Genomic DNA, 24,816 nt, shown 5'->3' with positions numbered 1-24,816 from the left:
CACTGCCTGCCATCACTCCAGGTGATTTACTTTACTTTAAGATAAGATGCCATTTGTTTTCCCAATGGTACTAATTATGAATTCGTAATAGAACCCAGAGAATCTGGAACTTCTCTTCAACTTACAGGTCAGGTAATTTAAAGGGAGTCAGGTGCATAATTTACTGGCATCCCTGGACATGGTTTGCGGGGCCACGGTATCCCAGGCTGAATGGTCTGGGAGGACAGCCTTGGGGCTCCAGGCCCGAGCCGAGGGGAGCTGCAACCCTAGGTAACTCCTTTTCTTCCTCTTTGATGTGTCATCTGTAAAATACATGTACTGGCTACTCAATTAAATGAAATCATAATTCATGTGAAAATACTCCTCAGATCCATATGTTCTTAAACCATCTTTTCTTTAAATAACATCAATGGGCAATAAACATTAAAAGCATTATAAATTAAAACATCAGGATTCCACTGGCCAAGTAGAGAAAATAGCCAGAAATTAAAAAAAAAAAAATCCTTGTGTTCACAAAGAAAAGTCCATGCGGAGAAAAGGTCGTTCTCACAGTAATGGGAGTAGAAGCAAGCACAGGCTCCTTTGTGGACAATTTGGGCATATGTACGATGTCACACTGTGATGCAGCAATCTCAGTTCTAGGCACTTGTCTTAAAGGAATAATCCGAGGGGCGACTGGGTGGCTCAATTAAGCATTGGACCCTTGATTTCAGCTCAGGTCATGATCTCAGGGTCCTGGGATTGAGCCCCTGCACCCAACCCCTCATCCTCAGGGTCCTGGGATTGAGCCCCTGCACCCAGCCCCTCATCGGGCTCTGCACTCAGCAGGGAGTTTGCTTTTCTCTCCTTCTCCCTCTGCCTCCCCCTCCCTGCTTGTTCCCTCTCTCTCTAAAATCAATCTTTTTTTATATATATAAAAAGGAATCATCAGAAATACTGAGTGTTCTTTGTATTAATAATAATGAAAATTTGAGAGGAATCTAATGTTGCTTTCTAAAATTCTAATAGAGAATTAAGTGTAGTCCATCTCAGTAAGATTAGAAAGTTTTGATAAAAGCGGGAAATATGCATTATCTACTATCAGGTAAAGAAAGCAAAGCATGAGAATGTGTTGAGCATGATCTCTGTGTTTTCTAGAAGCACAGAGATAGGATTTAGCATTAAACTACTAGCAGTTTTTTTTTCCTCCAGATGGAGATAATTGTTAATTTTTATTTTATTTTTTTGTGTTTCAAATTTTCTGCAGTGACTTATCCTAAGAACATAGCTACATAAAAAGTACAAATGCTCTCCAAACATCACTCTTTGGTGTCTTTCAAGTTTACAATTCAGTAAGTGATCCTCAGTGGTCCCCATCACTTTCAGGGAAATAATAATTAAGTGCGTAACAAAGAATTTCACCTTGGAAAAAAAGCAGAAGCCTATGTGTATGCACAGGTTTCTGAGAAATCCGGAAGTGTACGCATGCTCTACACTAGTGTTAACAGCTTTTCAAAGATTACCAAACATAGGAATCCAGGGACATAAATCTTAGTTTTTAATCATTTTTCACCTACAATGCCTAAAAGCTTGTTTCTCCTAGATAAACTATTGCCTATCATTGTTTTATAGGTTTTATTCTCTTTAAAGATTGATGAAATAACAAGGACCATCCTCACCCAAACTATATTCTTTAAAAAAAAAAAAGATTTTTATTTATTTATTTGAGAGAGTGCGTACACAGAGGGAGAGGGAGAAGCAGGCTCTCTCCTCAGCAGGGCCCCCCCACCCTCACTGCCCGATGCGAGGCTGGACCCTGGGACCCTGGGATCATGAGCTGAGCCAAAGGCAGGTCATGACTGAGCCACTCAGGCTACCCCCTAAGCCACATTCTGAGGAAGATCTTGAACTCTTAAAAGTCCCACACTTACAGGGAAAAAAAAAAAAAAGATTAGATTAGTTATTAGACCCAAGGCTCAAGCTGCAAATATGACTGCATGCATTACAAACATTATTTCAACTTACTTTTCAGATCCAACAAGAGAATGAGCTGTCCCGTCTCGTGACCTGATGTGGGCTGGAGTTGGAGGTGAACTGAAGAGTGCACGTCTGCTCAGGGTGACTGCCCACATCCTGTTCGTCAGCGTCACCTGACCGCTCAGCAGAGAGAGGCAGGGGCCCTGCCCACAGAGGCCCAGCACCCACACGGCAACACCCTCACCAGGGGCCTAGGGCGGACCCCACTTAGGGCACATCAAAGAGGGTGATGGGGAGCTGGGCAGAGCTCCCCAGGCTCTGAGCCCAGTTCTGGCTCTCCCAAGCCACGTGACCTTGGGCAAGTCTGTGCTGCGCTGGGCTCCTCACGTGCAGGCAAGGGCCCTCTGAATACAGGTGTGAGGCCTGAATGTGGTAACGTGTGTGAAGCACTGAGAAAGGTCCCAGGCACCAGGAAGCGCCCCCTCCATGGAACTAGCGTAGTACTAACAGGAGAACTTAGCCCTCCATCCACTGGTCCATGACAACGAGGGTGGACGACAATATAGCAGTGTGATGATGAATTAGAAAAATTAAAAATTAAGGAAGGAAAACCCAAATTCTGGGTCCAAGCCCCAGTGGTCAGCAGATTCCAGATGCCTCCTTAGCCGCTGCCCGCTGGGACTGAACCCAGTGGACCCTGCCCGAGACTCTGACCTCCCTTCACACCACCGCACCTGCTCTTTCAACTCCAGGGTGCAAATCACAGAACCACTCACACGTGGGCCTGTGGTAAAACAGGCAGGACTTCATAGGGTCATCGTGCAAAGACCTCACACTCCTGCCACAGGCCTCGTTGTTATTCTCTGTCACCCCCCTGAGCCCAAAGTACATAATCACCCAGTAATTGGACCGAAATGTCGAAATGGCTGGATCTCCTAAAGGACAGAGCTACCTCCCCATGGAGAAAGTGGGGGGACATGTAGCCAGCCTCCCTGGCACTCTGGGCATCAGCACGAAGACCATGAAAACACGGTGCCCCGGCCTGCCCTCCTCAGTCCTTACCCAGCACAGAGCCATCCCTGCCAGCGCCCAGCTGCTTCTGAACATGGCACTGTGCCTCCTAACCTTTCTTGGGATAGAATTTTCTGAAAACTGAAGCAAAAGGTAGAAAAAGACATTTTCCCGCTCGTGCTTGTAAGTGCTTGTGGAGAGGGGAGAGGCTGGGGCCCCCCCTCAATGCAGCCTGATGTAGAAAGCCCTAGAGCTGAGGGCTGGGGAGGCCCACAAGCCAGGAGTCCTGGCAGCCTGCTCGGCAGCGCCCCTCGGTGCTCCAGAGGAACCTCCAGGAGGAATGCTGGTCCCAAACACAAGTAAGAAGCAGCTCAGCTTTTCAAAACTGTGCCATTTTAGACGTGCAGAAATCAGGCTTTCCTCTTTGGAGTAACACAAAACTGCTTCCAAGTTCCCCAGGGTCCTCACTGCTAGAGCCAGACCCACCCTTCCACCCCCCCCCACTCCCACTGAGTCCCTGGATTCACACGAAGGATCATTGCCAACACTTTCAAATGGTCCACGAGGATCCTCCAAAAGGAAGCAGCCGGTCCACGCACATATAGTAGAGCCATCACTCGGTGGCCAAACTCAGTAATCCGTGGCACCCAGTGGAGTTAAACATTTTAATTATCATCTTTAAAAAATGCAATACTGGAAAAAAGCAATACTTATCATTTGAACGGAGCATGTCAGCACACAAATCATGAAACGGTGATTCTAAATAGAATTCTTGTCGGTCGATCGCATAAGCAATACCTCTTGCCGCTGAAATAACTTCTCAAAGGCAATAGAATGACGACATGACAATCTATGTAAATCAAGAACTGCATGTGGGTTTATTTTACATTTGAGAAAACAGTGGATTTAATTGTGTGAACCAAAATGTACTGTACAATATTAATGATAGAACATCAAAATGTATAATTAATAGTGCATTGCTTGCTTTGTTTTCATTTATTTATTTTTGTCTGATATACATGCATCTGGAAAGATGCAGGTGCCAGTAAAATTTCTCTATTTAAATCAAGCTGCAGGAACTAAATTTTATTCAAAAATTGTGGTTTTACATTATATACACAGAAATTTAATATAAAATGACAATATAAAAAGTTAAAAGAGAAAGCATACAGCCAGAAGGTACAAAGAAAGTTGAATAGATTAAAATGGTACGATATGTAACATATAGGGGTTTTTAAGCTGATGCTGGCAATTTACAAGGAAAGGACTCCAACATTTGCCCCATGTTTTTTCATTTACCAATGCAGCACGCTATAGAAAGGTCAGCTTATACCAAAGCTTACATTTGTAAATAACTATAAACCGCAGTATTTTACAGGAAAAAAAGAAATAGCATTTTTACACATTTTTAAATAATAGCTTGCATACTTTTTTTGCCAAAAGTGGCATTTTTTTTTTCAGCATCCAGAGGGTTTGGGCATAGTGGCAACTGGGGTGTTTGGTGGTGGTGGTGGTGGTGGTGGTGGTGGTGGTGGTGGTGGTAGTGGTGGTGGTGGGTTTTTTTGTTTTGTTTTTTTTGTTTTCAATGTGTAAAGCTGTGGCTTCCTAACCCCACGAGTCCTAGACAACCTTCTATCTTCCAACAGCTGCATGCATGTTTCCTTCACAAACCAGTTCTGCATATAAAAGCTCATTTTTTAATTATTAAATAAGTTTTGTGTCTGACACAGCTTTTGATCTGAATGAAATGCCTTTAAGCCTTTTTTTCCTTTTTTTTTTTTCTTTTTTGAGTGAAAGGCACAGAAATGCAATTGCAGTCCTCAAAGGGTTAAATTTGACACTACTAGGTTCTATGACCTTTATTGTCATGGCAACTTTGTAATTTTAGGATGTCTTTTTATCATTGTTATTTGTGTCTTTCTTCTCTGCTAAATAAATGTCTCTGAGTAGTGTGCCCCACTATTTCCTACAAAAGATAGCTTAACATCAAGAACAGATGTTGAAAATAAAGGTCAGACTTTGACTCACGGAAAAAGAAAAATAACATGCACAATCGGACAAAGAGCATATAAATATAACTACAAAATATGTGTAAGAAAAACCAAGGTCCAGACAGCCAGCTCGGCAACAAAGGGAAGGCTGATTTCGGAGGCTCAGCCAGGCCTAGTGCAGTACAAGGAGGACGTGTAGTGCAATGTGCCGCGGTCCCTTGCATACCTGGACGCTATTGTTTTTCCAACTCTGTCACATAGATCAGGTGGTCCTCGGGGGACTTGCCGTGGGTCTTGCTGAGGTGCAGTTTGACTGCGTGCTTGCTCGCAAAGGTCCGGTTGCAAAGCTTGCATTGGAATGTGGAGCCCAACTCGTCCTCGGCAGCCCCGACTGGGCCCAGAGCTTTGCTGGCCAGGACTTTCGAAACATTCTGCTGTTCTTGAATCTGATTTAGCGGCAGCTTAGAGAGATCCTTCAAGCTGAAGCCTAAGTGTGTCTCTAGGTGATTTATGTACGTGGAAGCAGTTCTGAACTGAGAGGCACAATCGTTGCAAAAGAACACAGGGTGCCCTGTGTCCAGGTTCTTCAGGAACTTTGTTCCCCCTGTCCTCCTCAGCTGATACTTCACGTTGGCCAGCCAGTGGCTGATGGTGGTCATGGACAGCCCGGTGAACTTGGAGATGTGCACCCGCTCCTGGGGACCCAGGTCCGACATGATGTACTTCCCCTCTGGCGTCTCCCGCAGGCTCGAGGCGAACTGGGCCTGCAGGATGAGCAGGTGCTGGGGGTTCCAGTTGGACTGCCGCCCCTTCCTCTTGTGCACGGGCGACAGCTCGTCCAGCGCTTCCTCAAAGCTGCTGCCGTCTGCATCAGACTTCTCGGACACGGTGGACGGCGTGGAGGACTTGGGGGTGAGGCGGCCCGTGAGGTTCTTCACCATGTCGGAGATGTCCATGAGCGCACTCTCCCGGAGAGGCGACGCCACGGAGTCGGCCGCGCCGGAGACCAGGGGCTTGCTTTTGGACTTGGTCAGGTCAATGGGCTGGTCGCTGTTCTCATAGTAGTAGCGGTCGATGGCGTCGGCCTGCTTGATGGGGGTGGCAGGGTAGACCGGCTTGTCCAGCATGCTGTTGCTGATTTTGTACAGCATGGCCAGCGGGTCCAGGGAGGGGCTCACGGGCTTGGACACCTTGCCCAGGTGGGTGTTCATGATGGACTGCAGCGCACTCAGCGGGTTGATGAAGGAGGGCTCGGGCGAGTGGTCGGTGATGATCCCCAGGTTGTTACAGCCGTTGGTGACTTTGGCCTTCAGGGGCTCGGTGCCGTTGGGCGTGTGCGCGTCAGGCACACCCTCCTTCTTGGCCTTCGCCACCTCGGCGTCGGGGACCTTCTTCTGCTGCACTTTGCCACTGCCCTCCTCGGCCCGGGGGAAGTCCTTGTTCTCTTTGGCCACGGGGGATACGGCCTTGGCCGGAGAGCCCTTTTCCCTCTCGGCAGGCCGCTCCTCCTTCTTCACGCTGACCTTGCCGGTCACCTTCTCCACCAGCTCCTCCATGGCCGACACGTTGCTCTTGTGCGGTGGCGGCGTGAGGCTCCCAGGTGAGTGCAGCAGCGCGCTGTGCTCCGACGACAGCGGCTTCACGCCGCCCGCGTAGGATGGCTGCATCTGCACGCTCTGCACGGCCGGCAGCGGCTTCACGGCACCGGGCAGCTGGTAGGCCGCGTGGATGCTGGGGTAGCCGCCCCACGACGGCGCGCCATTCTGGGCCTTGCTGATGGCCGTGGACACCGTGTTCTCCAGGGACTTCAGTATGTCCACCCCACCCTTGGGGCTGTCGTCCAGGTCCTCCTCGCGGAGGTACTGATACAGGGTGGTGGGCTCAAACTTCTCTGGGGTGTCCTCGCTCTCCTCCTTGACCTTATTCTCCGCCTCGCCGGCCGCCGGTGGCACCTTGTCCTTCTCGGGCTCCTTCTTGTCCTCAGCGGGCACAGACCCCGCAGGAGAGTCGGGCTGCTTCTTGATGTGGGAGGCAGGCAGCCGGGTGTGTGTGGTGGGGGGCAGTGGGATCGACTGGATCTTCTCTTCCACCACGGGGTCCAGCACCAGCTGCTTCCCTTTCTTGGAGGCCGAGCTGGTGACCTTGAGGAAGTGGCCGGTGACCATCATGTGGGCAGTGAGCTGCTGCAGGGTGTCGTGGGAACTGCCGCACTCCATACACTTGAGGATCTGCGCCTTGCGGGCCTCGAACTGCCAGGTGTAGCTGGCGCCGTTCTGGTAGCCGTAGCGGTTGTTGGGCGTCACGTAGGGGTTGGCGGTCTTCTGGTCCTTGGCTGCCTCGCTGGGCGCAGCGTCCGTGGCCAGCCCAGCCGGCTCGGGGGAACATGGTGACGCCAGGTCCTGCAGGGCACGCTTCTTGGTGGAAGGGACCAGTTTGGTGATGGCCGGTACTGGCTCCTTCAGAGGCACTTTCTGGTAATGCTTTGTCTTGATCATGTGGACGCTCAGGTCTTGCAGGGACTCGAAGGAGTGGCCGCAGTACATGCACTTGAGCACCTTCTGGGCGTCCTCCTTGCCTTCCATCTCCATCAGTGAGCGCTTCCGGGGCTTGGACCACCGCTTGGTCTTCTCAGAGTCCTTGTCCCTGTTGTCGTCGCGGTAGTGCCCGGTCTCATTCATGTGCACTGTCAGCTCCACTAGCGTGTCATAGGCGGCACTGCAGTCCTTGCAGCGGAACTTGCTGGCACCTGTGAACACAGAGCCATAGAGTTTGTTGTTCTGCCTGTAGAGCTGCACGGTGCTGAAGAGGCTGGGCTCAGGGAGCAGCCCGTACGACGATGTCTGCTGCAGCGTCTTGGCCAGGGCGGCCTGATGCCAGTCGTACCCTGAGCCGCCGCCCCCGCCGCCCCCAGAGCCCGAGCCCGAGCCGGAGCTGGGGGTGCTTGCCGTGGTGCCTGAGGTGCCCGCCGTACTGGTGGGGGGTGTGGGCGCGGGCGTGGTGCTCTCCTTCGGGCCCACATCGTTGGTGCTGGTGGCTGAACCCGACTTCTTCAAATCCAAAGCTAAGCTGGACCAGCAGGACTCAGAGAACAAGTTGGCATACACGGCCTTGATCTGCGCCAGGCTGTCCTGGGGGTAGGAGACGCTGTCTGCAGCCTGCGGCTCCTCCTTCTCTTCTCTGGAGGACGAGCTTTTGAAGTGGACAAGCTGATCGCTGTTCTCGCTGAAGGGCGACCCGTAGCCCGCGTCCTGATTCGTCGCAGTGCTGACGGGCGAGTTCTGGTAGCTCTGGGCTTCCTTGATCTCCGCGTCCTCATTGCACACGTAGTCGCCTTCCTGGATGTCCAGAGACAGCCCATCCTCCTCCACGTTCTCTTCATCTATTTCTGCTGCCTTCAGTTCTTCCTCGGGAACATAAGCTGGGAGAGAAAAATGAAACACAGTGAGGAGAAATCAATCATCTTCAAGGACACGGCCTCCCCAGCAGTTAGATGATCTTTAAAAAGATGTTTCTCAGCCAAGCTCCCAGGCTACGAGGCTACCCCCCGCTTTCTGGGACAACCCGCGCTATGGCTGCAACGGAAATTAGGTTTCGACCAGGACGACATCCACGTCCTCCCGGGCGAGTACGCTGGCAGCAAGGGAGCCTCACCCAGAGGACCAGGACCTGCCCCCTCCGTAAAAACATCAGGGTGGCCGCTGTGGTGGGGTGGAAGGGGAGCCCTGCCACCTCCACCCCGGTGCTGTTCCTTTCCTCATTGATGTGTGGGTCCCTCATGCCTCCCCAGCAGGTGGCACCTGTCAACTTTCAGGGCAAGACATTCCACAGACAGTATCATAGGCTTTCCAAAAATAAACAGCCTCCTCGACGGCAAGCCATAAAAATACTCTGGTCTTCACTTAAAAAGGACAAGGGATGCCTGGGTGCCTCAGCGGTTAAGCGTCTGCCTTTGGCTTGGGTCACGATCCTGGGACTCCAGGATCAAGTCCTGCATCGGGCTCCCTGCGAGGAGCCTGCTTCTCCCTCTGCCTGTGTCTCTGCCTCTCTCAGTGTCTATCATGAATAAATAAATGACATCTTTAAAAAAAAAAAGAAAAGAAAAGAAAAAAAGTAGCACCAGCAGCCCCCCAGTGCAGACAAAGCAGATATCACCTGCGCAGAGATGACGGACGGGTGACACGGGGCCACAGCTGGACAAAGCAGCTTTATTCACAAGAGCCAGAAGGTGGAAACAACCCAAACGCCTGTTGATAAATGAATGGATGAACAAAACTATGTGTATACACTCAACGGAACAGCGTGGAGCCTTGGAGAGCAGGGAGACAGGCACCTGCTACAACGTGCATGAACCACAGGGACACTGCACTGAGTGGAAGGAGCCAGGCAGGAAAGGGTGATACTCGGGACCCACACTGGAGGGACCCACACTGGAGGAAGGCAACGTGAGGCAGCATTTCATGGGGACAGAGTATCAGCCCCAGGGAGATTAAACGTTCTGGAGACACATGGTGGGGATGGCTGCACGACAGTGTGGGTGTCCTTAAAGCCGCTGAACTGTCCACCTGAAGATGCTTAAAAGGTTCACTCCCACATTATGAAGATTTTACCACAATAAAAACACCCTTTTTAAAATTTTAACAGAGCCTGGAGTATACACAACGACAGCCTCCCTCCAGCCACAAGTGCACAGCAGAGTGATCCCTGGGGTTGAAGGCATCACCTCCCGGAGGGAACTACAGGACACTGACAGGTGTCACACGAACGAGGGCTTTGTAGGGCACATGAATCATTGGATGAAACCTGATTTTTTTTTTTTTTTTACTACAGGACATTTGAAATCCTTTAGTATGTGACAGATCTTGTTCATTCCCAAGGGTAGCTAACTGCAGGCACCAGCTCTTAACTTATTTGACCAATATAATTTTATGTATTTTGAATTTTTTTGGACAAAGTAATTAGTTGAACTAGTGTTCTATGCGTTCTTTGGGAAATTTGGGGTTAAGACATTTTCCAGGAAGCCCCTTGTAAAATGCACTGAGATGATGCAAGAGGGGTGTCTCATTAAATATGATCACTCATTATCACGTTATCAGAGCCTGATCCTAAGGGAACAAGGCAAAGAGCACACACGTCTTCAGGAATGGTTGATAGGAGAGACGGAACATCGCGGCCACCCAGGGGCGGACGCCGGGGGCAGGAGGACGTGATGAGGGAGTACTGGCACCTACACATGGAGGGCTTCAGGCTGGGGTGGTGGCGAGCACCCCTGGGCACGCCCGGGGAGCACCATGGACTCGGACATCGGGGCAGTCCCTCTGGGCTGGAGCCTTCGGCATCCCTGCCCATGCCTCCCCACACCTGCGTGCTGGCATCGAGCCATCTGAGCATGAGCGTTCACGTGTTTCACAGCTGAATTCCACACAGAAGGGCAGTCCACTAACAAACCTGGGCATTGCAGTTAGTGCCTCGTGCTGCCAGCGTGACAACCCACAGTGCAGGAGGTGTCGCTACAGGCACCGGCACCTGGGTGATACTCCGGACAATCCAAGCCCCCCCACCCCACTGTGAAATGTAAAGCTTATAAAGTAAAAAAAAAGATTGCCAAGTTGAATGTCATCTTCATCTTGTCTTTAATTACTAAGGGCTCAGGATAGTCCTGGGTCCTGGCGGTTTGAAGCTCAGGTCCTCAGCCCGGGCCCCACTCCAGGAGCCCTGGGCAGCCTCCCACCTGTTAGCAAGCCAGGCCAGGGCCCCGAGGTCCATCTCTGTGGGTTCCAAAGGGGACACATGAGGCTAGGAAGCCGTCTGGGCAGATGAAGTCCATCTGAAGACGCAGGGCCAGGTCCCTGTGTGCTGGCCTGTGCCTGAGCCGCCCTCCAACCCTCCCCCAAACGATGATCCACTGGGATCACCCTCAGAGACCTGGTCTACCGGCTTCTATGAAAGCCCGACTCATGCCCTGGCAATTAATCAAAACTAATTTCAAGGAAAGGCTTTACCCAAACCAGAATGGCTCAGCCTGGGAGGCCCATTGCTGCAGGTCTGTGTCCTCACTGGATGGAGGCAAGGCTGCCCACCGTCCACACCCGGCGGCCACCCATCAGTGTGTGCAGAACACATAAGGCACTCCTGTCTCAGCTCCGGAAACCCAGAAATGGGAAATCCCCATCACGCTCCCAGGGTTTGTTGGGCGCCCCCAGCCCCAGCCTAGAGGCGGCATCTCCAGCTCTGCAAAGGCACAGACGAGACTACGTTGGCATCAGCCTAACCCCTTGGGCGCTCCCTCCCCCAGGCCCAGCAGGATGCATGTCATCAGACCCCACTCAGTCCCACGCTGTCTGTCTTCTTCCTGAGGTGGCGCCGGGCACACCCAGAAGCTCCTGGGTGCAGCTGAGGGGTGTCACTGATGAGTCCATGGCCCCAAAGCAACAATCACTACTGTGTTGGGTGGAACTGCACACAGCAATCCACAGCCTCATCCACGACGAAGCCCTCCTAAGAGGTATGGGTGGTGAGTGAGCCTTTCTGTCACCTGGATACCTGTGGCCACGGTTTTCTAGGAGGTGGGGTGTGGGACGGAGGGGTCCCTGACATCCCTGCCCTCTGGACCTCCCAGAAAGGGACCCCAGCAGGCACGGGGGAGAAGCCCCTCTGCTTCCCCGACCTGGGCTCCGCACGCCCACCTTCACGCCCCTAGGGGAGGCCACTTCAAGGTCCCTCCCACCCCAACCGCGTGGGCTCCCAGGATGGCACGAGCTGACCCTCTGGGCCCCCCTTCTGTTGCTCTTGCCTGTGGCGCTGCCATCTCATTCTGGTTGACATTCGCCCGTTCTCCAAGTCCACCGGTGCAAGCCCAACACCACCCAATCCACGTCCCCCAACAGGCCTGCCGGTCATAGGCCCTCCCAGGGGACGGCACCTGACAGGGGCTCTGTGACATTCCCTGTGTGTTCTTGGAGCCAGGCCTGCGTCTGGCACAGAAGGAGCTCCCACGGGTAGGACACGCATTTGTCATGATGTGAGTGTTCCAGACACTCCCAAGTCCATTATGTGCCAACAAAATGTTCCTCCTGCCCCCTCCCCAAATCACAGCACCAAATCACAGCACGCTTTCTCCTGAAATAGGAATCCCCGAACTCGGCTGTTACTAAACCGGCCCAAACAAGAACAACGGGGGTGTCCTCGTTCTCAGCATCCAGACTGCACCCAGAGCTCAATACCGCAGGCCGCCTGCCGCCCACCACCTGCCGCAGCAGCAGCCTTCTTCCTCCGGGCCCCCCGGGCCCCCGCTCTCGCAATCCCAGAGGTAAAACTCCATTAAAGTCATGCCCTGGGAAGGGGGTGCACATCCCCACAAGGGGCCCTCCCCCGGCCACACGTCCAGCCTTGGGTACAACCCAGCCCCACGCAGGACCCCACCCCACCTTGTGAACAACAGTCATCCTCGAGGGGAGGCTCAGGTGTCACCTCCATCATGATGCCTCCCTTAATCCCTGCCAGGATCCACCGTCCCCCGAAGACTTAGGAGATGTTTACTTCCCTGTCCCCTGTCAAGCTGGGGGCTTTCAGTGTGCTGACACTGCTGAGGGCCACCCCGCCTGCCACCCCAATGGCCGAGGTCGTTTTATCACCGCATTTTACCCCACAGGCCTCCAAGGCAGCATCACTGAAATGCCTGTTTTGCAGATGAGGAAGCCACGTCCCGGGGAAGCCAACCAGCTTCCCTGAGGTCACACAGGGAAGAGGCACCATCTGCGTCACCTGAGCCCCGGGGCAGGTCCTTCTACCCCGCCACCTTGCGATGCACCTGCTGCCCTTTGTCAGCTTCCCAACACCAGCAAACATGTCCTGGAGGTGCTCTGAGCACCAGTGACCCACAGAAATTCCGTGGGGAGTACATGGACACCTCTCAACACCAGTCATGGGGTACAACCGAGGAGGTCTCAGCAGAAGTAAGAGGAGAGATTTTTAAATGCTGTCACTCCTGGGCTCGATAATTTTACTTCTGGACATATAGCCAGGAACGTAATATGAAATATTAAAAAACTTTGTGCACCAAGATGTCCTTTCTAATATTATTCCATGCAAAATTTGCCATGCTCTAAGTCTTCCACAATACAATATAATTAAGTGACTTTGTAGGTTATTCCGATGGTGGACTATTATTCAAACATGAAAAAGTATCTTTAGTGGCATGGGGACATTCTTTAAGTGAGGAAAGAAAAGATGAAACTGTATACATGGTACACGGGGAAAATTCTGTTAAAAAAATAGTGGTTTTTTTTTCCTAGATAATAAGTATCTATGGGTTACATTGAGCGATGTGGCCCTTGATCAATATCTCTATCTTCAAAATCTTCTCCAGGGTCTTCAGCTCAACAAACAAGGATGAGCTACCTCATACCACTCGGCAAACCTGCAGTGAGCACCTAGCAGTGAGGGGGACCTGGGAGTAGGGGGCCTGGGAAGGGCAGGGCTCAGCCCGGGGCAGAAACATGCAGAGGGCTTTGTTAATCATTATTTCTCAAAAAATGTTGAAGAAAGAAGAAAGAAGAAAGAAGAAAGAAGAAGAAGAAGAAGAAGAAGAAGAAGAAGAAGAAGAAGAATAGGGGATGCCTGGGAGGCTCAGCAGTTGAGCATCTGCCTTTGGCCCAGGTCAGGACCCCAGGGTCCTGGGATCAAGTCCCGTATCGGAGTCCTCACAGGGAGCCTGCTTCTCCCTCTGCCTGTGTCTCTGCTTCTCTCTCTCTCTCTGTGTGTGTGTCTCTCATGAATAAATAAATACAATCTTTAAAAATAAAAAAAATAAAAAATAAAGGGTGGCTAGAACAATGAGGAGTGCCGCTATATGTGGGTTCTGGTAAGAGGGTCCCCCAGTGGGTCCCCCATCCACCCTACCAGGACGAGTGCAGGTGACAGGGCCTCTCCAGTGGCCCTCAGCCCACCAGCTCAACCATCATCATGCTGCACCTCTTCAGCCTTCTAGAACGTTCCTGTCCTAGAACCTTGGGTTTACACTTTCACTACCGACTTCCGGTCTGTCGGCCCTGGCAAGTTGGTCTCCCCCTTGCTATCTTGCTATCTCCCACGCTGTTTCAGCCCACTGACCTACCTGTGACTGAGTTCACATTTCAATGCTCACATGCAAGGGGCCGGAGGAAGCCTGGACCCAGAGAGGCAGCAGGGGGCCGCCTGTCCTGCGCCCGCACCGCGATACCCTTCTGCTCCCTCCTAGGACGAGATGGGCAGGTAAAACTAGCTTCTGAAGACAGCATGTCCATGCAAGCAAGTGATCTGCATCCCAGTGGCCCATTCCACCGGCCCACCAGCCGCAGTGCAGTTGGGGTGTTCACGGTCACACGAGGACAGGAGATGGGATGGCCACAGCCAGTAACAGGTGCAAGCGATTCAACTTCCACACAGACAAAGGTGTGGGGGAGCTCAAAGAATGTCCAGGTTGATACTGTAAGCGAACAAGCCAGCCTCCCTGACCCCTGTGACCTCTATCCCGAGACCCTTCAAGGACTGACTTGGCTCCAAGGCCCCAGCACTAATGACGACAATGAACATAATAAAACTCCTGGAACAGCACCTCCTGTATGCCCACCAACAGCGAGCACCCACCCAGCACTTGCCCCCTAATCTGCCCTCTTCTTCACCTAACTACTGGGCAGCTGATGGATGGACCTTCCGGAGCTCCCTCCCCAGGGTCAGGGCTGGGCTCTGACCCTCTCTGCCTCGCTTACAGATCTGGCCCTTTCAAAACAATGCTTGAACTCCTTGCAGGCCTCCCCCAGTGGCTCCTGCCTTCCAAATCTGGGCTCAGACCAAGGACACTCACATCCCAGGTTCAGAGCCCTCAGAAGGCTCTAGAACCTACTGAGTTTCAATGTAAGAGTTTGGGCCTGGGGAGGATGAAGAGACTGGATCCTGTAGGACAGGGCAGTGCTAAAGATGGAAATGCTTACACCATCCCCACCCTGTGGCACCTGAAAGACCAACAGGACACCGGGCTTCAGCAAGACTCAGGCAGGGAAGGGGGCTTTTGGTTTCATCATATCTGTATTAGAAGTAATGGGAAAACCAACTGTTCAAGACAAGGCCCCCCAAGCCACGTCTGCCCCACATGGCAGGTGCACAGAGTAATGTTGGGCACGGGCAGGGGGGATGGAAGGAAGGGGTGACTCAGGCAGGCTGAACCTGGTGGGGGAGGGTGACCTTTCACCTGCTTATCTCTAGATGGTCCAGGCTAATGAGGCCACTGCTATGGTTCCCTCTTGAAGAACAGACACCCAACATTTTCATGACATGAGGACAGACATACGGAAGGGACAGACTGGCAGACTGATGAGACCCCCAGGCAGGAGCCCCAGCCCGGTCACCTATGGACAGTGTGGCCTCCACACACACTCACCCACCTGTCAGGGCCTCAGTCTCCCCAGAGTGGATTCATGACAATTACTGGTGTTTTTGAGGCAGGGGGTGGTTCTAGGGAGTGCTCATGGAAATGGCCGTGTCACTACCAAGCCCAAGTCCATGCTTGCTGGCCCCTCTGCCTTCTCCTCAGGCCCTTTAGACGAAAACTGGGCGGTGCACACAGAGGGGCCATCCCCTTAAACTGTCAGAGGGTCCCCTGCCTCCCCTCATGCCTTGCAAGCTTCTGCTCACCTCTGAGCAATCGGAACAACATATGGAACATTTGTCCCAATGAGAGCCAGCCCATTTCTGGCCTTTAGCGCCGGGTAGATGGTGCACTAAACAACCAGACCAGACTTAAAATTCAGAGGAGAGAATCATTTGGGAAGTTAGTTCTTTTCCTTCTGCATCACCCAGGCCCCTCTGTGTGGCCTTCGGCAGTTTTCTCTGATTTTACTATACCTTCCACCAGGGAACCAAGCACAGAAGGTGGGTGGGAACTGGCAAGGAGCAGACCCGGGGTTCCTGGTTAGCAGCTCCTCCTGAGGCCTGACGCGGGAGACAGTGGAAATAAATGACAAGAATCAGGCTGGGAAACTTTGTTTATCCAAGCTCTTTTCCTCATTAGCACGCATAATTGAGAGTTGGCTGTGAAGAAGGAAAATGGATATTTAACAGTGACAAACATCAAACACAGGTCTCGTCCCTGCTTGGTTACTGGCTTACAGTAAATACCGAACTTTGCTATCGTATTGCCACCTGGTGAAACTATACAATCATACCAAATTACATGTTTATCTACATCAAACTAGGTTTTAGACCGGCAAATGTGATACTCATGAACAGATGGCCATTATATCAAAATACATTTACTCCAAGGGGCCAATTCACAAAAGGGTCTTACACACACCTAAGTGATAAATGTACAGCTGCAATTCATTGTAGAATCTTGCAAAAACACACTTTCTTCCAAATTTATAATTGATCACTTGTAAAGTTACTTCACCTCTGTTACAAAGAGAGCAGGTGGTTTTGATGAAAGTTAGAATATATTGGGAAATAAAAAATACAGAGAAAGCAGATATAGGTACAGAGCTCATTCCTTCCTACTCTGAAAAGGACATTAAAATACAAGCAGGATATATGTTAATTTACGAACATAAGTTCTGATTTTTTGCAGGAAGGTTGACACTCTGCCAAGCAAAGCTGAAAGGCCACTTCTGCTCTCGTGTGATAGTAGCAAAAAATTTTCTATCGCTTTGGCAGATTTTAATTGCCTGGTACCAATCACTAATGTACTGGTCTGCTACACCACCTGATTTATACTGGAATCATTTCTTCATTGAAAACCCAATAGAAGCCATGTTTAAGAACAGCAGAGTCTGTAAACAGAATGGCCTATAATTTTTACCCATCCCTAATTTTAATTAGGAATCCACAGGTAACTTCCTTAACTGTAATTTCTTCTTTTCCTCACTGCCCCAGAATTCAGTGTCGAGTTAAATGAGGAAGAAGAGACCCCCTTTTGAGGCTTCTCTCAATGAGCACACCAGGTATTAGCCTTATATGCCCGTTCTAGTAATGCAACCAAACCAGTGAGACAGCACAAATTAAAGCTTAAACCTGATTAAAGAGACTACAAACTTTCACTGATTTTCTGTGATGTCATGAAGAAATAGAGGAAAAGCATATGAGAACCCTGCAAAATTAGATCTTAAAATAGAGAAGAGCAAGGAGTCAATAATTCTTCTCTGGACCTGAGAAAACACATGTGGGTTTTACGGCCACTGAACAGTAGGTTGGTAGACTGTACAAATGTTCTCTTGTTCCACAAATTAAAAAGCTAGCAATCGCCAACAGGTGCATGCCCAATGCCAGGCATAGGGATGTCACGTTCTCGGTCCCCGCCTCCACACCGAGGAAGGACGGCAGCGTTGTCTGGCAGCCTGACGAGTCTGGGCCTACACACCCAATGTCAGCAAACCGGCCCCAAAACACCGGGTTCCAACCTGGTATCCCTGACCATCGACACCGGAAAGGATGTATATCAGAGAGGGTCAGGTTCATTTCGATGGACCATATTTGGAAATCAGGAGGTGAGACGTATGCCTGAAATATCTCTCAAATGGGTGACAGTGACACAAGCTCAAGTCCTATTCATTCCCACACCATCCACCCTATGCAAGAGCCATGACAAAGAACCAGTAGCAAACGTCTCCCCATCTGGTTACTCACCCCACAGCATTGCACGTGGTGCACCCCTGTGGTTCCTCAACCAGGTTTCCTGTCATGGAGTGAACCCCTGCACACCACCTCCTGGAGCAGGGCCATCGGGACACACAAGTGAGCCAGGATGGAGAAAGGGTTTTATGGCTTCTGAACCCCACCCAAGGATCACATCTCCGAAGCATGTCCCCACTTTCAAATCCAGTGTCTAATTCTCAAAATACACAGGATGGACGAGGAGAAATGGTTAACTTCAACTTCTGGGGAACAGGTGCAGGGAGACACGTAGACTTGCAGGTGTGGATGATGGGCTGACTCCAACCAGAGTCAGGAGACTTTCTGTCCTTAAGTACATGGGGGCCAGAGAGAAATTGTGCACTAGTGGGACACACCATGAGCTCCAGTATCCCACATAAGGATCTCTACATTGACTGGCAGCTTCATATGAGGTCACACAACCCCCGACTTCCTGGAAACCATGAGTAACGATGGTGCTCAAACCACAGGGACATCCGTGCCACCATGACCAAAAGTATCATTCTCTAGTCATAGTAAAGGGGTTTATGTCTATTACTATCAGTAAATTCTCATAATTGCTTTTCTAGATGCCTTTTTAAAAATTTTTACCCAGGCAGAGTCAGAGAGGCACTGACTCAAAAACTTCTGAGTTTAGGCAATTATTTGTGATGATCTTTTGTTTTTACTACAAGCTACGACTTTCTAAAAAATCCATATGGGTACAAATGTACCAAAATATAGTATTTGTTTTCTTTCTAGTGATGAAACTGTGAGAACGATATACTTCACAAGGTGAATGAATATAATTTCTTAGCCGAGGAGATTTTTATGAGAGCAGCTCACTGTTTCACAGAAAACAGAATCAGCTCCACACCGTTGCGTGTGCTCCACTCACCCCCGACTCAGTGCCGCCAGCCCCCCTCCACCCTCACCACCCCCCTCGTGGAAATCTGATGAATGAGTAAGCTTGGAAATGGTAGCTGCTGTATAAAATCCTCCTTTTACAATGACTTACAGAAATAAATGACATTTCTCCCTATCAAATAAAACAAAGACTCCAAATCATCTTCTGCCACTTTTTTTGTGTCAAAACAACTTTGCCATCATCCCCCCGCCCTTCTGGAGCCTAGCACGCGGTGTGGAGTGTGACACTCGGAGCACACGCAGTGTGTCCTGCTCTCAGCAGGAGAACACGCCTCGTAGCCGTACAGTACATCGGAATAAGCACATACCAGCACCCGTGATGCAGGAGGGAAGGGGCTGCCAGCTTTGTGCGTGTGTGTGCATTTGTGAGTGTGTGTGTGTATGCATGTGTGCATGTGAATGTGTGTGGGTGCGTGCATGTGTGCATATGAATGTGTGTGGGTACGTGCATGTGTGCATGTGAATGTGTGTGGGTGTGTGCATGTGTGCATGTGAATGTGTGTGGGTGTGTGCATGTGTGATATGTGTGCACGTGAACATGCGCATGTGTGTGTGCATGCATGACCATGTACATGTGTGTACACACATGCGTGTGTGGACATGTGAGTGTGTCTGTGCGTGTGAACATGTGCATGTGTGTGAATGTGTGTGTGCATGCATGTAAACATGTGCATGTGTGAATGAATAAAAAATGAAAAATACATAGACTTTATCATTCCCAAAATGGGAACAAAACAACCAGATCATATGGCTAGATTTCACTTTTTCAAAAAAAAATTTAAATCTTGTTAATATTTTTTGTCATAAAATGTGCCTTCTGGATGCCAATGTGTCCCTAAAGATGTGCTGTCATCTTAAGCAACATGAAATTCTGTGCATTCTAATGCAAGTGGACATAAGGCAATGTATATGGTCCCTGTTAGAGTTTCATCTGACACCAACAACGTGTGCCCTGCTGCTTTACAATGTAAATATACACATATTGTCTGAAAAAAAATATTTTCATCTCAAATTGTAATTATACAACGAGGCACAAACATCTTATCTTTGGCAAATTAGATAAAAATTATATTTCTCAAATTGCAGCCCAACATTTTTAAAAACATCTTTGTTTCTTTCAAGAAAACAAGATTTGCTCTATTCAACAGTCATTTTAAGAATGGTGAGAAGTGACAGCTGTATTTGTTTTTTTAATGGCTAAATGCAGAAAAGTTCCAAATTCCCTCGAGTCTTAATAACACCGGCTCTGAGCAATTAGGTTCCAATCCCCTAGCCTGCGTCTTAATCTCCACCCCAATTACGCACGACAGAAAGGGGTTCTCCTGCACTGCCCTGTTTCCTATCGCGCAGGAGGAATGTGACTGCTCGCTATTCTTGTTTCTCATAGACGAACAGGAGAGTGGGTGCCTTGCCCGAAGGGCTGAAGCAACAGTGACAGAAAGGCCTTCCCCGGAACAGGACCTGCTTTCTAAAAGTCAGCTTTAAATCTGTGCCTCAAAATCCAGCAGGTTACTGAAAATCCCCATTCACACAGGTAACAAGCACCCCACCACGTCTGGCCCCACCTGAAAACAAAATATCCTAATATAAAGCGAAAGATGTGTCCTTCCAATAAAAGATGCTCCGTTTTGCCCCGACCCCCAATCTAGCTATCTGGAATCACCCAATATTGGCCTTTCGCACAACAGGCTAGCTGACTCAATGTTGCCATGTTCTATACACCTGGATTTTAAGTGACATTGTCTAGATTGGAGGACAGCAATGATCCTGGATAATACAGTGTATGCGTTCAGCATTTTACTATGAAAACCTATCGAATAATCCACATCCACCTACCTGAACTGACAAGGACATTATGGGACACCCGGCATAACTGAGTGTGTCTCTTGCTGGACACTGTGATATGTTCCCTAGACATAAGGTAACGTTAGAACACAGTGAAAAACGAACCAGTTTCAATTTTTTTTTAAATAGGAAACAGCAACTATTCAAATAAAATGGCTCATCTCCGCATAGGCAACTGAGGATGTAGAGTGACTATTTAGGCAAAGAAAAAAAAAATCCCAGAAGCTGACCATTTATAATTACAGGGAAGTGAGGAAAACATGGGTTCTCCTCCCTGCCTTTGAGCTTTCGAGACCAGGTTCTAGAAGCATCGAGAGACCACCCTTGGGTTTCGCCAGCCAAAGATAGCCCTTGTGGGCCACCCAGCAGAGGGAGAGAAGAGCCCCCTGCGCCCCCTCAGAAGGGACAGCGTGCGGTTAGCAGCATGTGCATGGGGGCCACAGTGCCCCCCCGGCCGAGTGCTAATCTCCAACGACCCCTGGGCCTTCTTCTTCTCGCCGCTGACCTACACGTGTGCACACATGGGGCAATCTCCTTAGGGCTCCACCACCAAAGGCATGGCGATGATTCAATGCAGGCCCCTCCCCACTCTGCCCTGTTGAGATGATTCCACTGAAATGTTCATTTTCATCCCTGCTGGCAACATCGGAATGGAAGTATTTAACCTGTTTCCATTACTTATACAAATTGCCATGATGGGGCAGGACCGATGTTAGAATCACGCCACAGAACTGACTTCCATACATTCTTTACAGCCAGTGTGAGGAGATGAACGGGGCTAGATCATCTCATCCAGGCCCAATAATGTTCGGTTACCAGATTCATTAACTTTGCACATCAGCATTGCACTTGCTTTCTTCATGAAAATTCCCAGGCTAGTTGGGCTCATTTAATCTGGAGAAGGCAAACCTTTGTCAGGGATGATGTTTTGATCAGGTGCGCTCAGAGAGTGGGGAGGGGTACAGGAGAGGGAGGAGATGGGGAGAAACAGGATGGGGAGAGGAAACAACCTTGTCGAAAATGTTACCTTTCCAACGTGAATGATGAAAGAGAAGTCAGTTAAAGACGCTGGTACTCAAAGATGGCTGTCACTTCACATAGACAGTGGCACAACTCACCTAGACAGGTGACACTTTGGTGGAGCAAAATCCTGCTGCATTATTGAGCACACCAGGGATGGGGCGCAGGCACACTGCAGGCCCGGGATGCCTGGGGCACCCGGAGAAGCGAATTCGGCAGGTGCATGGATTTCACTCTTCATTTGCATCCTTAAGTGGAGCTGGAGACACAGTCTCCTGGCTAAAAAGATGGAAGAGGCTCTGGAGTCCCCATCTAGGTGTGAGCCTGGCGCATCCTTTGCATGTTTCTCGCTGAGATCCAAAGCAGAGGCTGGAAGGATGCCCCACATAATTGGGGGGGAGGGGATGGGACTCAGGGCCCTTAAACTAGTTATTACTTTTCCCTTTCAGAAATTGGACAAAAGCAGCAATTGCTACTCAGTCTAAGGCCATTTGCTCTCTGGTCTCTTGTGAAGGCCAAGTGTGGCATCCTGAGTCTACCCAGTGGCCCCATCCCTAGGTGCCGTGGCTGCAGGTAGGATTCCTGGAGAATGTGCAAGTTTTGACAATTTCTAGGCAAAGGTTTTAAAATAAAAGATTCATTGGTGGAGCATAAAAGACAAAACAAATTCTCTTCCAACTGTTCCCACAGGAACAGCCTTTCTCACTAAGAGCAGCTAAAGGAAACTCAACTCCCAACTTCATCATTGCCGGGTTTCTCTCTCCCTCTCTGTCTCCATTGGTTCTGGGGACAAAACCACTTGGAAAGAAATGCTGCGCACGTTAAAATCATTAAGCCAAGAAAAGGGAACGAGAATATTCAGAGGGAGAAAGAAAGCACATCACATCTTAACAACCCTACGGGAGGGGATTAGACAGCAGAAATTAGCAACGCCAAAAAAAAAAAGGTGTTGACCGTCACCAGTGCTCAAACACCCACGACGGTAGCCTGAAAAGAAAAAGGTACGCACACGTGAACATGTTCTCTGCAGAAGGGGTGAGAGCCCACCGTGATCACCAGAAGCATTTTTCTATGGAAACACTGAAATCTGGTCCCAAACAGGAACAAAATGTATTCTGAGTTGAGAGGATGTATTCTAGGTTGAGAGGATGACTTTTTTCAGCACGCTAGAAATGCATTTATTTGGGAGGATTCATAATATACTCTGATTTTGAAAGAAATAACTTGCTCGTTCTTGGGTAAACATTACAAACCCAAGGAATATCTGCTCAACCAGCAATATGCTTTGGATTAAAATATTCTTGACTAATAACAGGTAGTATTTGCCGAACCCTTTCTCCAGACCAGACACTATCTTAAGTGCTCTGCATTTATTAACTGTGTTAGGCTCTCTAGCAAAGTAAGTAGAAAGCCCACTATTATGATCCACTTGCGCGTGGGGACACTGAGGCACAGGGATTCCGTGAGCTGCCCCAGAGCACATAGGCAGCAGGCTACGGGGCAGAGTCTTCCCTGGCAGCCGATGTCAGGGCGAGGCTCCGACACGCGCCCATCCTACCGCACACGGAACCGTTTCTATCGGGAACTGTAAGTGGCATGAGTTTAAAATGAATCCTGTCTTCAGAATATGCTGTTTGTAAAATCAGATCTTTATCTACATGAAGGTCAGCAAAACGGCTCCTGGGCAGCTCTGCCTGCAAGTTGTGTTCATCTGCATCAGCCATGACAGGCTAAGGGCACAGCCGTCCCGGGGCCTGCCACCCGCGGGACGGCCGCAGAGCCCCACCGGGACCCGTCTCCAGCTGACCCAGGCTCATCACAGAGGCAGGAAGCAGCACAGGCAGCCAGGGGCTGGGGAGAGGGGAGAGCCGGGAGGCTTAGTGTTCGCTGGGGAACGGTTTCAGTTTGAGAAGATGCAAACATTCTGGAGATGGATGGTCGAGGTGGTTGCACAACAGCGTAGACGCCACTGAACAAAGTGGTAAGTCACACACTGTGTGCATTTTACCATTATCAAAAAAGGGGGAGAATCAAAAAAAAAAAATCTGTTTCCAACCACGCCCACCCAGGCTCCTTCCAGCAAGTGCCCTCCCCGCCCACCCCAGGGCCTCCCTACACTGCAGAACGGGTTCTGTGTGGCCGCCTGCCAGCCCTGTCGGACCCTCCCATCTGGGCACAGGTCATCCCAGGCCTAGTGAGCTGCCCTCCTGCTGGGCCGGGTCTCCTTGAGCCTGTGACCGTATCCTGGCAGACCTGGGCTTCTGGCAGCTCTCATGGAGCCTGGTGCAAACCTCTGTGTGATAGTGACCAGCTGGGGTGAGCAATTAAGAAGGAGCAGACACTGTGTTTAACCCAAATCCAGGGGATGCAGAGGGATGCAGTGAGGATGCTGCTCTGTTCATACAAATGGCATAAATTTCCAGGCAGCCCCATCACTTGGGATGGTGAACCTCACTGTTTGGATCCAGAAACCACCTCGTTTCTCAACCTCTTGTATAAAATGCCTGTTTAAAAGTCCTGCAAAAACACAAAGCCCGTACCCCCGCCGTGTGTGGCAGTAGACACCGGGCCTCCCCCTGCGTCACTCACACTTCCTCAAAAGTTCCGGCGGCCCTAATGGATTCGGCTGTGCATGGGAGCAACACTCTAAACCAGGGATCATAAAGGAAAAGAGAACGGGTGGGAAAGGGGCAAAGCAGCGCTCCAAAATCCTGTCTCAGAAGATCCATCTTTCCTGAGTGGTGCCTCCCGTTAAATCAGTAAGAATATCTGTCAGAGATGTCCTGCTACACCATTTGGCTGATGTCAAACCTAAATAAACCAGATCAGAAAACCAGCAAGTGGCAGGAGAGAAACGAATGGGCGCAGAGCAGCCCCACTGTGACTCGCATGGTTTGCTTGCTGATTTTTGGGTGGGGAGGGGGCTCGGGGGGAGGGCGGTCGTGACAATCACTGCAGTCATTTGCAGTACTAATGTCCAATTCAGCTTCCTTTCATTCTCCTGATTTAGGTGGTCAGAGTGGTTTCGCAGCCGACACGGGGAAGCTGTGCTGTTTAGCAGGCTGTTTAATGGGAAACTGGCAGTCTTATTTCTTTTCTAGATTTGGTTTGTCACTAGGTCTCCATTACATGCCACTCAGCTTTGATGTCTTTGGACAGAACAGATCAAAAGATGTCATTTGACCTACACAGCATGGCAGAAACTTGGAGAAGTCTCATAAAGCGACACTCTGGCTGTAAATAAAATGACATTATTATTTCCTCTCTCCTATCATGTAGAAAAGCCAATTATGGTAATGCACTGCATGTCAATGAAAATACAGCAATCTTTTTGGAGCAGCGACTGCAAGGCATCACCACTGCAACAACTCTCCTTCCTGGGAAAATTTGCCCATTGGAAAATGAAGAG

The 24,816-nt window shown here is 50.1% G+C and overlaps 1 protein-coding gene across 2 annotated transcripts in view; it reads right to left on the bottom strand.

Moving 5' to 3' along the window:
* Positions 1 to 3,822: 3,822 nt before the first annotated feature.
* LOC129495494 (teashirt homolog 1) overlaps positions 3,823 to 24,816 on the bottom strand; it is a 76,482-nt gene continuing 55,488 nt past the window's right edge. For both annotated transcript variants that reach the window (XM_055303054.1, XM_055303053.1), the window contains exon 2: positions 3,823 to 8,376. In XM_055303054.1, coding sequence (XP_055159029.1) covers positions 5,192 to 8,376 — 3,185 coding nt within the window. In that variant the 3' untranslated portion in view covers positions 3,823 to 5,191. The remainder of the gene's footprint in view (positions 8,377 to 24,816) is intronic.

The sequence above is a fragment of the Nyctereutes procyonoides genome, unplaced genomic scaffold, assembly GCF_905146905.1.
Source record: "Nyctereutes procyonoides isolate TBG_1078 unplaced genomic scaffold, NYPRO_anot_genome, whole genome shotgun sequence".
Classification (NCBI taxonomy): Eukaryota; Metazoa; Chordata; class Mammalia; order Carnivora; family Canidae; genus Nyctereutes; species Nyctereutes procyonoides.
The sequence above is the reverse complement of the archived record's forward strand: the minus strand, read 5'-3'. Positions and strand labels throughout refer to the sequence as shown.